Here is a 14,553-nt window from a genome sequence, read left to right as displayed (position 1 = left end):
ATATTTTCCTAAATAAAAGCTTCACTTTCTTGCCTTTGTTCTTTTCCATGTGTTGATATCTTTTATTTGAATGTAAGCTTGCAATTCCTGCTTTTCAGCTTGCCTGAAGATTGGAAAAGTGAAAAATCATACATACCTTCTCTGCTTTTGCACCTCCCACCAGTTGTGTGGGCAACAGAACGGCTGACCTTCCTGACCACACCAGATAAAGAAATAATTCAGATAGGAAAAACACGAAAAGGCAGTACCACAGCCTAGCTGTTGATGAAGAGCAAGGCAGAGCTGCAATCTTTCTGCCAGGAGGCAAAGTTCAAAGGACTATACTAGAAAGGTCCAAACCTTCATGGGAAAACTCATACATAAAGTGCACATTTCACCTTGTTGCAAGTTGATGACCGGGCTTGCAGAAGGTTAATATTAATGGTGACAACTATCTGGAATATTAAAACATCACACTAGACCCTCTTATGGGAACTTGAGCTCTTTCTTCCTACAGAGCTGCGTCATGCGACACCACATCCCTAATGATAAACTGCAAGCAACATAGAAAAAACATCTACTGAAACTGCAAACCAAATTTACTACCCAAAGTCAGAAGTATAAATATGCAAAGAGCTGGAGGGTCATCTGAAATTCTCTCTCAAGTAATTACTCATCCCATCTCTACAGAAATTCGCCAAGCACGTCCTAACACTTCCTGCATTAAAATTTTGCGGTGGCTAGTGGCTACCCAGATCCAAAACAGAAGATCAATTATGTGGAAAATTATCTCCAAGAAATTAAATCTTTCTATCTGAAAAATTCACTGACCTTCGTACAACTAAATGGATAGATTTTGATAAAACCAGTAATTTTCCAACCTCATGTGAAGCTCTAAAACTTAGAGTTTAGGGCAAAAATAGATCTGTGTTTCTTTACTGAACTTTCCCTAGCAAATATAAACAGTAACATGTGTGTTAAATACTGCAGCAAGCACCTCTCTTTCCTAAATGTGTATGTTAGAAGCTGTAGCAGAAAGGTAACCTTGTTCGCCTTACTTACATGATCACTTTTGAGAGTTTTCATTATAACATGAAAAATACACTTTTTAAAGACTTTGCCTGCAAAACCTAGGTCACAAAGGGTCTAGATATGTAAGGCAGTTACATATTTGAAAGTTAACCGGCAAATAAAAATTAATTATAGCACCTTGTGCTTTGCAAGCATTGCGGTTTTTTTCTTGAAGTCATTAATTCAAGACAACATAAATGTCTCTTCAAATTAAAAAAGCTCTGAAATTTTGACCGGTGCCAGAGAAGAATCTGACCCTAAATGGGCTGCCTGAAATGGAACATGTGGCCGCTCTGGTGGGGATCACAAGCACTGCTGCTCCAGAGTTCGCCTCTTTGTTTTCCTATTAAAAAAAAAAAAAAGTATATATGTATTTCCTAGATGAATCTTAGAATAAAATTTATTTGTTAAAGCTGGAAAACAACTGAAAAATAAGTGCAACTTCAAGCCCATGTAAACGTGTTTTCCTTAAATAAAAAGGAAAATCCATCAATACAGTTTTGTAGGTAACTGATCAAATCAACATTTGTCTAAGAGGGACTTTATGATTATTCAGATGCATGGCTGGTATTACTTTCATTGTATTTAATGAAATCAACCCTACAGATTGTAGGGTTACAGAAGTAAGACAGCCTGAAGTCTACCAGAGAATGTTTTTCCTTTTTATTATTATTCTAATAATTATAATTATGACTTGTACTGCAGTAAGACTCTGGAGATGCTGCCATGGACGCAGCAAACTTTCTTCCCAGTTTAAAATAAAAGAAAACATACTTTCTAGGTTGTGCATCTCTGTAACACAAGTGGAAAACCTGTCAAACAGAGAAAAAAAAGTCAAAATTATACAAGGTTTAGCCTAGTCTGAGCCGTCCCCCATTTCCTTCCCTTGAGCACATCTGTTTCCAGTGTCAGGTTACTGGTGCGCATTCCTCCCGCCTGATGACCACCATTTTCTTCCGGAGCACTGTCACCCCCCAGGCAGGAAAGGCAGCTGCGCACAGGCAGGCAGGGAAGCGGATTTTTTTTTTTTTCTTCCAGAAAAAGCATAAAATGCAAAAGAGGAGGAATGGGTTTTAGTTTCTGAGTAGGTTTTGATTTCCAAGCACAGATTAAAAACATGACAGAGCCCATCATTTTCTCATTAAATCGTAATTTTCGAGGTAATGAGTTTTGTCTAGAAAAAGTAGTCTTCACAATTATAGTCAATGAAGAAGGCAAACATTATATTTGGCTTCTGATGCTGTACCCTGGGCTGAAGAAAAACCATCCTTTATATTCGTGGCTGGCACACAGACCCAATAAAACCACGGATAATAATCCCAATGAAATTTGTGGTGAAAAAAACATATCACAGACACCTAAACAACATTTCAAAATGTGTTCCTTTTAGCATTTCTTTGCCAACTTTTTCCCCTCAAGCAGTGACTCAAATATTTTTTTTGCATTTTTTCTTTCATTCGTTGCATAGCTCTTATACCGTCTTGCAATGTAATAGAAAGGAACTAGGAAAAGCCTACAACTTTTCCTAATGACATTTGCCATTGGACTTGATTATTTGCTTCACCAAATTCTTCTGCAGTAAACGTTTTGATCCCTGATCTTGTCTGGTTAGCAAAATAATTCCTCCAGATCAGCAGGATGGATGAATTTGGGGAACACAAAGTTAGAAAATCTGATTAGAGACTCTGATATTAAATCTTATCTGACACTTCTAAGCCAAAATAAACAAGAATTTTCATAGTTATCATCACTCTGCTGAGGATTTGGCATGTCTTCTCATAGTACAGTAGAGATCCACAATGAGCAATGTATTTTTACGGAGGGGAAGAGATAGTATCCAAAGATTGAAACCAGTATTACCATATATAACAATTCATTCCTGTACTTGAGAAGCTCTATTTATCATTTGATATTGATAGCATTCCAAAGCTGTTCTCAAAGATTAGTGACAAGCACTGTTTTTCACTAGAATTTACAGTTATGTGCTGGTCTTCAAAGGAAAGGTAGGATTCAACTTCTGACTAGCAGTCCAATAGGGAATGCTAATTAATCCCTTACTCCTTACTAGGAGGTGCCCAATTATCTTTCTTTCCTGTTGTTATCATCCAGCTCTGTCTATTCCACTTCTTATTGCTATTCACTGTCCTGCTCCTACCTATTATTTTATCTTTTGTGCTTCCGATCCTCTCTCGGTATAACTCCTGTCATACACAACATCTGTTCTCAGAAAAAGGCATCTTTCTGTAAAAAAGCATCTACACTCAGTCTTTCCATCTCCCTGCAAAATTTGACATAAAAACGTAACATCACTCGCTCTCTCATTTAAATTATCAAAAGTTTTATATTTTTCTATATGTGGCCAAACAATTTGATATTCCCTCAGTCACTTTTCCCCTGTTTCTCCCAATCTTATTCCTAAAAATGGCATAATGATTTCAAATTATTTTTCCCAAATAAATAAATAGGCTGTAACAGACACTCTGTACTGAAAATGTCATGCAGAACAATTTATATCCTGTGAATTGATACAGTACTGAATATAATTTACCAGAATGTGTCAAGCAAAAGACAGTGCCACGTGTGTTGCTTACAGCTAATCTTTGATATCCAGGAAAGGCAGTTCTAAATTTTCCTTGTTGTAACTTTTGAGATTATTTCTGCTACGTGTTAACTGTGTTTTTCACTTTCTGGAAGTAAACTGATAATTTGACTATTTTGATCCTATCAAGGGGGTGGTAGGGAACGGGGTACCTGCTGGAAAATGAGCAGTGATATAGGTAATAAATGCTGAAGCCATCATTCTTTCATCATGTTCTATTCAGATTATAAAAGAGAAGGGAAGCTTTTGATTCAAAGAACTACCTCTTCCAGCTCATAAAGCATTATCTACAGACCTCCAGCTTTCCTATGTACTTTACATTCCCTTTCCTCTAAAGTCAATTAAAAAAAAAAAAAAGAAAAACCAACAACAAAACCAAACAGCAAACCATGAAAAAAGCAGAAACATTACATTGTTACATTTTGTCTAGCTGTTCTTTGCCTAATTTCAAGTAGTGGTAGTCATACGAAAGTAAGTACCTGAAGGAAATCTGCTTGCAAAAGAACTATAAATTCTAGCGTGGGACTGTAATAATACATTTTAGAAATTTCTTCAGTGGGTAAGCATAAAAATATTACTCTAGCTTACACAAAGATTACAAGGAATCTGTGATGCTCATGTTACAGTGGCTTGGATTCATAGAAACCTTTGTAAACTTTTGCACAGAGTAAGCGTGGATTGAATAGCTCAAAGTAAGCTAAGGTTAAATATATATATATATATATATATATATAAAAATATATAAAAAAATTGCACTTAAACATTGTATCTTACTCAGTTCTCTGAAAATGTAATGTCTCCTCAGAATGCCTGTAAACTTCACCAAATACAGGTGCAGAAGAGGCCTAGATAGCCTGAGGGACTGACAATGGTCTATGCATTCTTTCTGCCCTTTTAGCTATTTACAGAGTCCCTATCACTTTGAAGTCTGTACTACTTTTCACCTTAAGGTTATGAGTCTGAACCTTACATAGCTCGCCCCTGAATGAAAGTCATCATCATTTACATGGCTGTATGAACGAGGCGGCCAGCGCGTTCTCATTCACAGTGAGCAAGTGAATGCATCCCTAAAGGCGTACCTGCGGAGATGGCGTTGGAGTGAGATTTAGCATATTGAGAATGTAACCCTGGTTCTGCCACAAACGCCCTGTGTGAGCTGGCCACACCACTTCTCCACCACCTTTCTAATTGAAATGATACACTCTTTAGGACAATTCTGTCACTGGCACCATGGGATCCTGATTTCAGCTGAGCTAGTGGCATCAATATTAAACAGAAGTCTAGTTTAAAGACCAGAGATTGTACAGATGAACGCTGGGAAGCGTGTGCTGCTTATGACAGATCAATGTGATCAATCAGCAGAGGATCTCCTTCGTTGCCGTTTTGTCTGAGACATCTTCCTGAGCAGTCTTGACATCGTTTTAAAATAACAACATTCATAATTATTTCCACCACGTATTCAAGCTGCGAGTTGTCTTTTAATTCATACAGACATACTTTACCTAGACAAACCAAGTAACCCAGTAATGATGTATAACTCTATGAGGAGGGACTAGCATGCACTATTGAGTTAAACAGGCTTTTAAAGAAAATGGGAAAACCCACAACAGGGGAAAAAAATACGGGGGCAACTGAATTAAAAACAATCTATATTCCACTCTTTAGGGCATTAGGAAAGGAACAACTTTAGACAACTTTCTATAATAGTTATCTATTAATAACAGTAGCATTTCGTCTATGCAGAAATGTACTGTTTCCTGCTAGTTTAAAACACAAACTTTTTCCAAAAACTGACAAATTTTCATTTTCCAAATCACTGGGTGCTATGCCATCCCAAGAAATCAGCAGGTTGAAAACAAGAAAACGACCAGTCGAATTTTAACTGATGCCAGTAATTCACTGGACTTCAAAACCGTCACTGCTGCTAGCACATTTCTCAGGGTTTGTCTTTCTTCTCTTCAGGCTTGCATATCTGCACTTCTATCACACTAGCTGGAGTTTGTTAAAGCGAGCTCTCAGCATAACCTTGTGAAAATATAATACAAGGTACAGGTGGGTTATGCAAACGTAACGTCCTCTCCGAAGCTGCTTTCCCCAACATGGCACTGTTGTAACAGTTACATCGAGTTAATACTTCTGGTTTACCCGACATGGTTAAAAAAGCCCAACCAAAGTCGCAAATTAATTCCAGAATATTCTGATCCTTTAAAAATACTTGACGGTACAAAAGACGCCCATTAGCCTTAACTGCTAGCAGTTTCACTTTGAATAGCCACAACTTGGCGGATAGTTTAGAGAAGAGAGAAAGCAGTTGAGCTGGGAGGAGGGCAGGGCTCTGGGGGGGCTCCCACAGCCCTCGCTTTTAGGAGGGACAAAGCCGGGGGGGGAGGACGGGGACTTCCTGCCACTGCCACCAGTGCTTGCTGCATGTGGGACCAATATGGGCAATGCAAAGTTTAAACAGTTGCAAATGGGGGAGGGAACACCGGGGCTTGTTTTACATATTTTTTTTCCTGCCTAGGATGAATTTAAAGTGAAGTCGCTGCATTGTTCAGGAGGCTCCTTGCCCCTAATGCATTGACAGAAGCTACTGTGTACACGGATTTTTCATTCCTGCATTGTTTGCTTATGGAAAATAAGGGGGAGTGACAGAAAAAAAAGAAAAAAAAAAAAAAGGAAAAGGAGAAGGGAAGAGGGAGGCACTGACCGCAGTGCAAGCCGAGGACCTTGCTCCTGCCTGATCGTTAACCTTGCTGGAGAACGCCGCGGGCGGCTGGCTCCCCAGCTTGTCACCGGCCCGTGAGCCGGGCGGGGTGAGGGGGCTGCCCGCCGCCCTCGGACAGCCACGCCGGCCGGTGCTCCACGCGTTGCTTCGCCGCTATACCTACACGCACCCTCCGAGCGCGCCCCTGCGCTGCCCGCCGACATGAGGCTCCAGCTGCTCCTTTGTATCGTGTTTTTCCTCCTGGCGAGCCTCCTCCTCCTCCCTGCCGACGGGCAGAGGCCAGGTAAGCGGTGCCTCAGCGCGACTGCATGTGCCGGGGGGGTCGCGGCTGCCGCGGGCACCCCCGGGCTGTTTCTCTACCCGCATCCCACACCCGCTTTCTCCCCTCCGGGACGAGGTTGTAGCTTCCTGGCGTCCGCTGCCACGCGTTTGACCGAGGGCTTTTGCAATCTGGGTCTGTGCGCTTCATCTCGATTTATACCGGCAGCGTGAGATGATGCATGAGGTACCTCAGGAGTCTGGCAACTTTAGGGGGGTTGGAATAAATTAGGACTCAAGGTCGGCAACTGTTGCAAGCCTGCTCCCGGGGAAGCGCAGCCGGCGCGGGAGGAGCAGCGGAGGGCACCGGTAGCCCACGGCGAGCGGCGGGGCCGGGACCGGGGCCGGGACCGGGGCCGCCCCGTCCCGGGAAGAGCAGGACCGCTCGCCCCCACGCCGTGACCAGCGAGGGGGAAATCCGGCGACCTCCCCTCACGCCCTGCCTCCCCTTTCTCTCTCTCTCCGCAGCCAACCTGGCCCTGCGCAGGAAGCTCCACCGGCACGGCTGCTCCCACCGGCGCTGCATGCCGCTCCACTCCAGGGTGCCCTTCCCCTGAGCCCCCGCGGAGCCCGGGCGAGGTAACCCGTGCCTGTCGGGCCACACCCGCGCCCACAGGGCGCAGCCACCGCCGCCTCCCGGCGGGGCTGGTCCGCAGGCGCTGGGCGCGCTCTCCGCAATCAGCACGTTTCCTAATTTACACCTGGCTTTCCGAACTGTTTAAGGGGCATTTGACGAAGCAAGCCACGCCACGGGTGTGATTTCATCAGGTCTCCGGTGGTTTGTTCTGAAAACAGGGCTTCGGGCAGGCGCACGGCGGGCGCCCAGCTCCTCACGGGGCGCGGGGCTCGCTTCCCGCCGCCCACCCGTTTTCCCCCGCCGGCCACCGCTCCCCGCGCAAACGCCTTCGCCGAGGCGGAGTGGGAAATTCCCGAGCCTGCTAAATAGGACGAACTACCGCCCTGCAAACCCTTAAGACTGTTGGCAAAGCTGCGGGGCGAGCAGCGTGATGAGCATAAAGCGGGAGCTGGAGAGGATGCTCCGGGACTTGAGGCACTGACACTTCTTTCGCGTTGGGTGCAGGGCAAAGTCACCTCGCTCTGCCCGTCAGTAACATGAAGGTAGTAGCATTTACCCACTTCAAAGGGGACTGTAATTCTTAATCATTGTCAGCAAAAGACTTTGAGCTCCTTGGATGAAAGGCTATACAAGTGCAAAACATTAATGCTTTATAGCTGATGAGGGCATATACATTCCAATACTAAGTGACTGCAGAAGCACACAGGTAGCATATGCAAATAGGGTAGGCATCAAAAGGAAACCAAGGCGCTCTTGCAATTTAAGGATGAATAAAACATGCAGTCAGTAGTTTTGCATCTTGTAAACTCATTATATATTAAAATAAAGTTATAGCCCCAGGCGTGACAGCATCATCAATAAATGATGGCAGAACCTGCACTCTGTGGACCAAAGATGTTTCAATTCACTAAACGATTAAAAGTGAAAAGGAGACCAAAGTCAAACTTTTAACAACTCTATACCAAGAATCTTGTCGATGTATAAACTGCCTTGGTGAAAAGAGACGACGCCACTCCCAAAACAGCCATCCAAAAAGGTACCATTCCGCTCTATAGTGCTGGCCTATAAATGCGTGGAATGTGCATATGGGATGGTAATCTGGCAAGTTGGTGAGGCTGAAAAAAAGATTACCATATCTTAAGTTTAATCTCAGGTGGCCTGCATACTGAGTGGCAGAATTGAGCTGCAAGCAGACAGAGGGACATGCCAGAAGGATGCTTTACTACTGAATGCCACGTCTCCTCACTGCGTTCATTTCAGTAAGAGACAGATTAAATGAGTTTAAGCATAAACCTAAAAAGATAAGCAATCAGATCAATTCACTCAGCATGCAGAGACTGTACGACAGGGACAGTGGAATTTAGGTCCAGAGACTTCTTGAATCACTTCTGAATGGCCTGCTTCAGTTCCTGAGAAAAGTAAATTTAACTCCCCTTCCTCCAGTTTGGCATCTATAATCTGGAGACTGTCTGTGCAGAAAGCATCTACATTTTCTCTAATGTACTGTGTCCGAAGCAGTATATAATGCGTTTTGCTTGAGACCGCAGTAGCTGCACGATACATGTGCACTTACACTGGAATTATTTTCCCTACAGAACATCAAGACAAAAGCTATTTTCAGTGTTATCTCCTTTTATGTGAGGAGCTGATTTCTTGTAACAAAAGTCAATGATGAAGCAAAACTGTGTACTTATTAATTCATAATATATTTTCTAGACATTTAGCTACAGATAATTCTGCTTCATAAAGCTGTTTAGAAATCCATAAAACTTGACTGGGGAGTAAGGGGTGACAGGCACCTGAACCAGCTCCAGTCATCATTGGGGGTGCTCAGCTCTTTTATCTTAAGTAAGATTTACCATTTACCTTTACATTCCCTTCCAGTTTTAGTCCTAATTCAGCAAATATTTACATGCCTGGGTAACTTGACTCATGTGAGTAATCTTATTGATCTCAATAGAGTTGTACATATGGATAAAGCTATTTGCAGATGCAAACAGGATAGACCCTTAAGCCTGAATTTCAACAGGTGGTTGGAAACTGGGATGAATGTAGCAACATTCTTTTTCGCAACAACATTTGGAATGAGGAGGGGATTGAACTTGACTTTTCATCAGTTGCATAGGCAACACATGGGACAAAAAAAGTGGGAAAAAACCCTTATATTAGAGGCCTTCTTGCTTTTGGCTTTTTGATTGTTTTTCTTAACCTTTTTAGCTGGAATTTCCAAATTAAGAAACATTATCCCAAATTTCAACCATGTATTTCATAAATAATATATTCTCTTTTGTATGAGACAGGTTACTAAATCTCTCATTAATGGCTATTTCTCCTTTTTTTCACAGCAATTTCATAATGGGCTTTTCAGTGTTTTAAAGGAGCAATAATTAAACCGATAGAGCAGTTAGTCAGAAGTCCAGATCGACAACAGCTGACCTGATAGAGCCACCACAATCCCATTTTCAGCAGTCCTGTCTGTCACATTCTGGAAGACCTGGAACAAAGGCCTCTGGCTCACACCCTAGGAAGGGGGGAAAGAAACGGAGGGTGGTGATGGGAGGACGTACGTGAAACTCAGCTGGTTGAAACATTCTGTATAAAGTCTTTGGTTCTCGTAACGACCAGTGAAAGTTAAAGACCAAATCAAACATCAGGTACCTGAGATGGATTTCCAGTGGCATTAAGAAGGATCTGACCAAGGGGACTCTTAATGGTCTGTACTATTCAGACCGAGAGAAATTGGACATGCTGTTGACTACTCAATCAGGCTGTGCGCAGGGCAGTATTTAGAGTTAAATAATGTCAGACTCCAGCACAGAACTGTGAAAGCCCATTTTTTTATTATACTTTTATATATTGATAATATATACATATATGTTTTAACACCTAATGTTGCATCTTTATGGAATTACCTTAATAATAACATAGAATGTATTACTGTAATAGTACTGAAGTCAGCAGCAAACTAACGGTCCTACTGGTTTCATGTATAGTAAGCATAGTAAGAGTTTACAACATAAGAAAGCAAAGGGAGTATTATCCCTCATTCTATAGATAGAGAATTGAAGCACACAGAGATAAGAGATTAGCCAAGGGTCACGCAAAACTGATAACTCGGATCTCTCAAGTCAGGCCTTAAGGTCAAGCCCATCCCCTGTCTAATGAGCTGTTACTGCAAAGCCTATCATTTGTTTTCTTAAACCGGGCTGCCAAACCAGACAGCTAAAACATACTTGAAAATCCAGTACTGTAGAAGTATTTGCTTAATAGTAGTTTTCCTAAAATACCTGCTACAGTATTATAAATAGAGCATAAAAATAGACCATTGAAAAGAAACCTTTGTTTGGTCAACCCCAGTGTTGCACAGTACTCTATTCCTGTAATTTAAATGAATGGGATATTTGGAACATGCCACTACAATGAATGAGAACTTCAAACAGAAAACAGCCTGTTCTTTTCAGCACTGGAGGTCACGAATACATTGAGCTTTTATTTTACTTTTTGTCTTTAAAAATATATGCTTCACATCTCCTTTTTATATCATCAGAAATTACAAACCTACATATAAAGCAAAACACAGTAGCCCTTTCACCAGCGGAACTAAAACAAACCTGGAAATAAGTCACACCCAGATTTTTGAGTCACTACACTAGTCTTGAAATGTCAACATTGTTTGTAAATTGCATAAAGATGAGCGAAGATTAGCAGTGTCACAATTTAAATCCAGTATTAGAATTTTGTCCTGCAACACATAGTTTCTAGTAAGTACAAGAACAGCAATCAAGAAAACAATCAAAATTTAACATTACACCCTATTCTGGAGCTTTGGAAAATAATCAGTGCCATAAAAAGATGGACAAACTTGTCTATACCAACAAACAGCCCCGCAGGTAAACCTTTGGAGTTTTGAAAAAAAGCAGTTTTCCAAAATTAGAGGCATACCACCACTAATTTTATTTTTTAATTATTTATTTAACTTAGCTTTCACATGTATCCATGGCTATCTCTCTTAAAAAGTACAGGCAGAGTATGGAAAAGCAAGAAAGGTGAAGAGTAACTATTTAACAGTTATGTCTTATAAATGAGTATACGGATTTAGTGTAGCACTGGATATTTTATATAACCATAATTATTCAGTTAACTTTGATAAAATTGTAAGAAAAACATAATGTATCTATCAGAGACCTATATATGCGTGTTCCCTTACAGATGTTAAAAATAAATAAAACAACATGTACCGAAGTGTCCTAGGAAACCCATTGTCCGTCTACAAAATTATTGTAAATGTCTGTTCTTTTTAGACATGCTGATACCACAAAATCTTGTTTAAAAAGGCATTGATTTTGATTTTTGATAGGTATGTTTATAAACTAGCTGGTTAATTGTATATTTTGTAAAAAGATAGTATGCACTTCAAATAACAATGTCTCATTTTGAATAAACTTTGTATACATTTCAAAATTTATGTTCTTCAGCTGTCAAAGGCAATGAATCTAAAGAAAATGGAGAATTTGTGTTATTTCCTTGTGGAGTCATAAGGGATCAGTGTGTAAAACTTTTTCTTACTCAATTTCTGACACAAATAAATAGTAGCTACTAATGTAAACATTTTCCTCACATTTTCTATCTTTCTAAAAATGTGGAATTCTGATAAAAGCCATATAGAAAGAACTTAGTTTAAAACTACTGGTTGGTGTAGTCACAGCATGCTCTAACGTGACATCATGATATCTTGATAGGATTACAGCAGAACCCAGACTATGCGTTGTCTTAGTGCCTAGAAAAAGCAATATTTTAAATTATCTTGGAGTGGTAGGTCGTGAAATCTGAATGTTCTCACAAGTTTAAGAAAACAGTCTTTCCTTATTTCAGGACAAAAAACAAGTTCAGAAGTAGCCTGAAGTGTAGCAGAAGCTAAAATGTGTGGTAACTTCTCCCAATACAGGTTGCATACTATAAATTTCTAAGTGCTAGATGTCTTGCCCATTAGAATTAGAGAGCCAAGTGAAGCTACTACAGCACAACGCTACGTTGACATTTAACTTCAGTGGGAGCAGGGCTTCAAGAGACCTTGTTTTCAGCTGAGCTGGATTTGCCTTTGACTTTGTTGAAATTACCCATTTTCATTTGATTTGCACAACATAAGCTTCATCTGGTAAAAACCATTTTGCCTGATAACGGTGTGATTACATATAAACGTGAAGCATTTGGACACAGTGCTACAACAGCTGAACTGACTGAACTCTCCCTGTGCTTGTATGAGTGTATGTTTAAAGGACGTTTGTACAAATACAAATTGCTGTGTATCAAAAGTCAAAATTGACGTTTGCATGGATCAAGTTTCAGAAAGGTAAATTCAGACCTCAAACTCTGAAAGCCAAAGTGCAAGTTTCTGAAACTTAGAAGTAACTCCTTGTCTTGTAGAGTTACATAGGAAAATTTTAAATTTTATTTGAAAGTCGGTTTCATTAAGTCTTTTAACTTATCTTGGCTATTTTAGAGTGAAATACAAAATGATGTAACAGCAGGTCAACAGGAAATAGAGGTAAATGTAAGGCTGCAGTGAGAAACAGCAGATTAGTGTGTTCCCAAAGGATAATAAACAATTCACCTCTTTCCAGTATGGAAAAAAGGAAATTATAGAAGAATAAAGACTGGAAATATTTCCCTTACGCCACATGCATGTGCTATAAATATCTCAGTGTCTGTACACACAAAGCCAAATTTTGCTAAGGGTCACATAAGATTATATATCATATCAGCATCAATCAGGAGAAGCATTAGTATGGTAAATGTTTCAAATGTTTGACTATGATCAGACAAGTACAATTAGCATACTGATCTCTCACTGCTGTCAATGGCCTTTATCTTTCCTGCTAGTCATCAAGCTGCAAAATATTTGTGCAAAGTGGGAACACTCCAACAGCACAAACAGCGCGACCTACGTCTTTAGTTAGCAATAACACCTGCAAGCCTAACTCATTCCAATGGTGAGGATGCTTTTTCTCATCTCTTCAGTTACCTCAAGGTTAGATTGTTGTCTGCCCAAGTGCCTTTGGTCCTTGATACTTTCTTTATTACATTAAGAATGACCTTCAGTGCACAAGTCTGCTTAACTGCATATTCATATAGAACCCTAAAGCACGAAAATCCCATTAAAATCCTTTGCAATCAGTGCTTTCCTTTGTGAGGTGAAATACTGAAGTGTTTATATAGAATTTCCACTAGGAGCTATTCAGAAACAGAAAACAAATATCAACAGAGAGTTTTTCCCTTATATATGATGTGCATTTGTAAGAGATCATCACAATGTCTTTAATGTGTACAAAATACTTTCCACATTTCAGCCTTTCACCTAGAAATTCTTAAAAAACCCACAGTGTGAACAGTTTTTGGGCAACCCTGAATCTTTCCTGTTTCTTAGGTGGTCTGAAATACTTGTTTTCCCAAACCTGAAAAACATACACATTGTTGGGGCTATTGGGGTACAAACTGAATAATAATAAAAAACAAAATAAAAAAATAGAATACTTTTTTTTTTTAAATGTACAGCTGCAACATATATTAGGAAACATTCCTTCTTTTTCATTATCTTCTTGCTGCCCTGGTTGCAATCCACTAGATCTTAACAAGTTAACACCTCAGACCTGCAAATATTTATGCATTTCAGCAGCTGTAATTATATAAAGAGCATCGGTAATTTCTTCAGCTGTTCAGATTCACGTCTATTCCCCCACGTGCAGGTTTGCCCCACCATGCCTGAGAAGGGCTGCGCCAGTGCTTAGCAGAGCACCGCTGGGCGGCAGAGCACCCGCAAACCACCGTGTTCCCAAGGCGGAAGGGACGGGCACCAAGCGCCCGCGCTGCGAGCCCGGAGGCCCTGCCAGGCGTCGAGAGGGGGTTAGGTCACGAGGAGGGGCCTAGGGCCACATCTCTTGATTTGATGGGCGTCTCAGCCACTCCTGGAACTGGGAAGAAAGAAGGATCCCGAAGTCCAGGAGCTAGGGCCAATAAATAGGGGCATGTGGGGGTGTGTGTGGGCTCTCTACAGCAAATACCCCCATTGGCAGCTGAGGCACTGCATCCAGGATTGGTGATCTCTCTATTTCTTCCCCACCCCCCCCCAGTCGTCGAGTAACGCAAGGCTTCCCCTCATTTCCCATAAAGCTGCGTAGCTTAGGTCGGTATAATTGTTAGAGGGCCAGTGTTTACACAATATTCGTTCTATAGAAATCTCCCATTAAAGCTGATGTTTACGTACGGACCTTGAGTGTTATTTCACCT

General features: G+C 41.0%; 1 protein-coding gene across 3 annotated transcripts; it reads left to right on the top strand.

Moving 5' to 3' along the window:
• Positions 1 to 6,193: 6,193 nt before the first annotated feature.
• On the top strand, positions 6,194 to 14,333 carry APELA (apelin receptor early endogenous ligand). 3 transcript variants are annotated; one of them, XR_015700145.1, is made up of 4 exons: positions 6,194 to 6,657; positions 7,161 to 7,271; positions 7,416 to 7,811; positions 9,615 to 14,333. XR_015700145.1 is itself a non-coding variant. In XM_087737990.1 (3 exons), the coding sequence occupies exons 1-2, from the start codon at positions 6,576 to 6,578 to the stop codon at positions 7,247 to 7,249; spliced, it is 171 nt and encodes a 56-aa protein (XP_087594116.1). In that variant the 5' UTR covers positions 6,194 to 6,575; the 3' UTR covers positions 7,250 to 7,271; positions 9,615 to 14,333. The 3 variants fall into 3 exon arrangements, 1 of the variants encoding a protein (XP_087594116.1); XR_015700144.1 differs by having other exon boundaries at positions 7,161 to 7,811; XM_087737990.1 differs by lacking the exon at positions 7,416 to 7,811.
• Positions 14,334 to 14,553: the final 220 nt, after the last annotated feature.

The sequence above is a fragment of the Nipponia nippon genome, unplaced genomic scaffold, assembly GCF_047370975.1.
Source record: "Nipponia nippon isolate SJK-2023a ecotype South Korea unplaced genomic scaffold, ASM4737097v1 scaffold_6, whole genome shotgun sequence".
Taxonomy (NCBI): domain Eukaryota; kingdom Metazoa; phylum Chordata; class Aves; order Pelecaniformes; family Threskiornithidae; genus Nipponia; species Nipponia nippon.
This window is presented reverse-complemented; position numbering and strand designations above follow the sequence as displayed.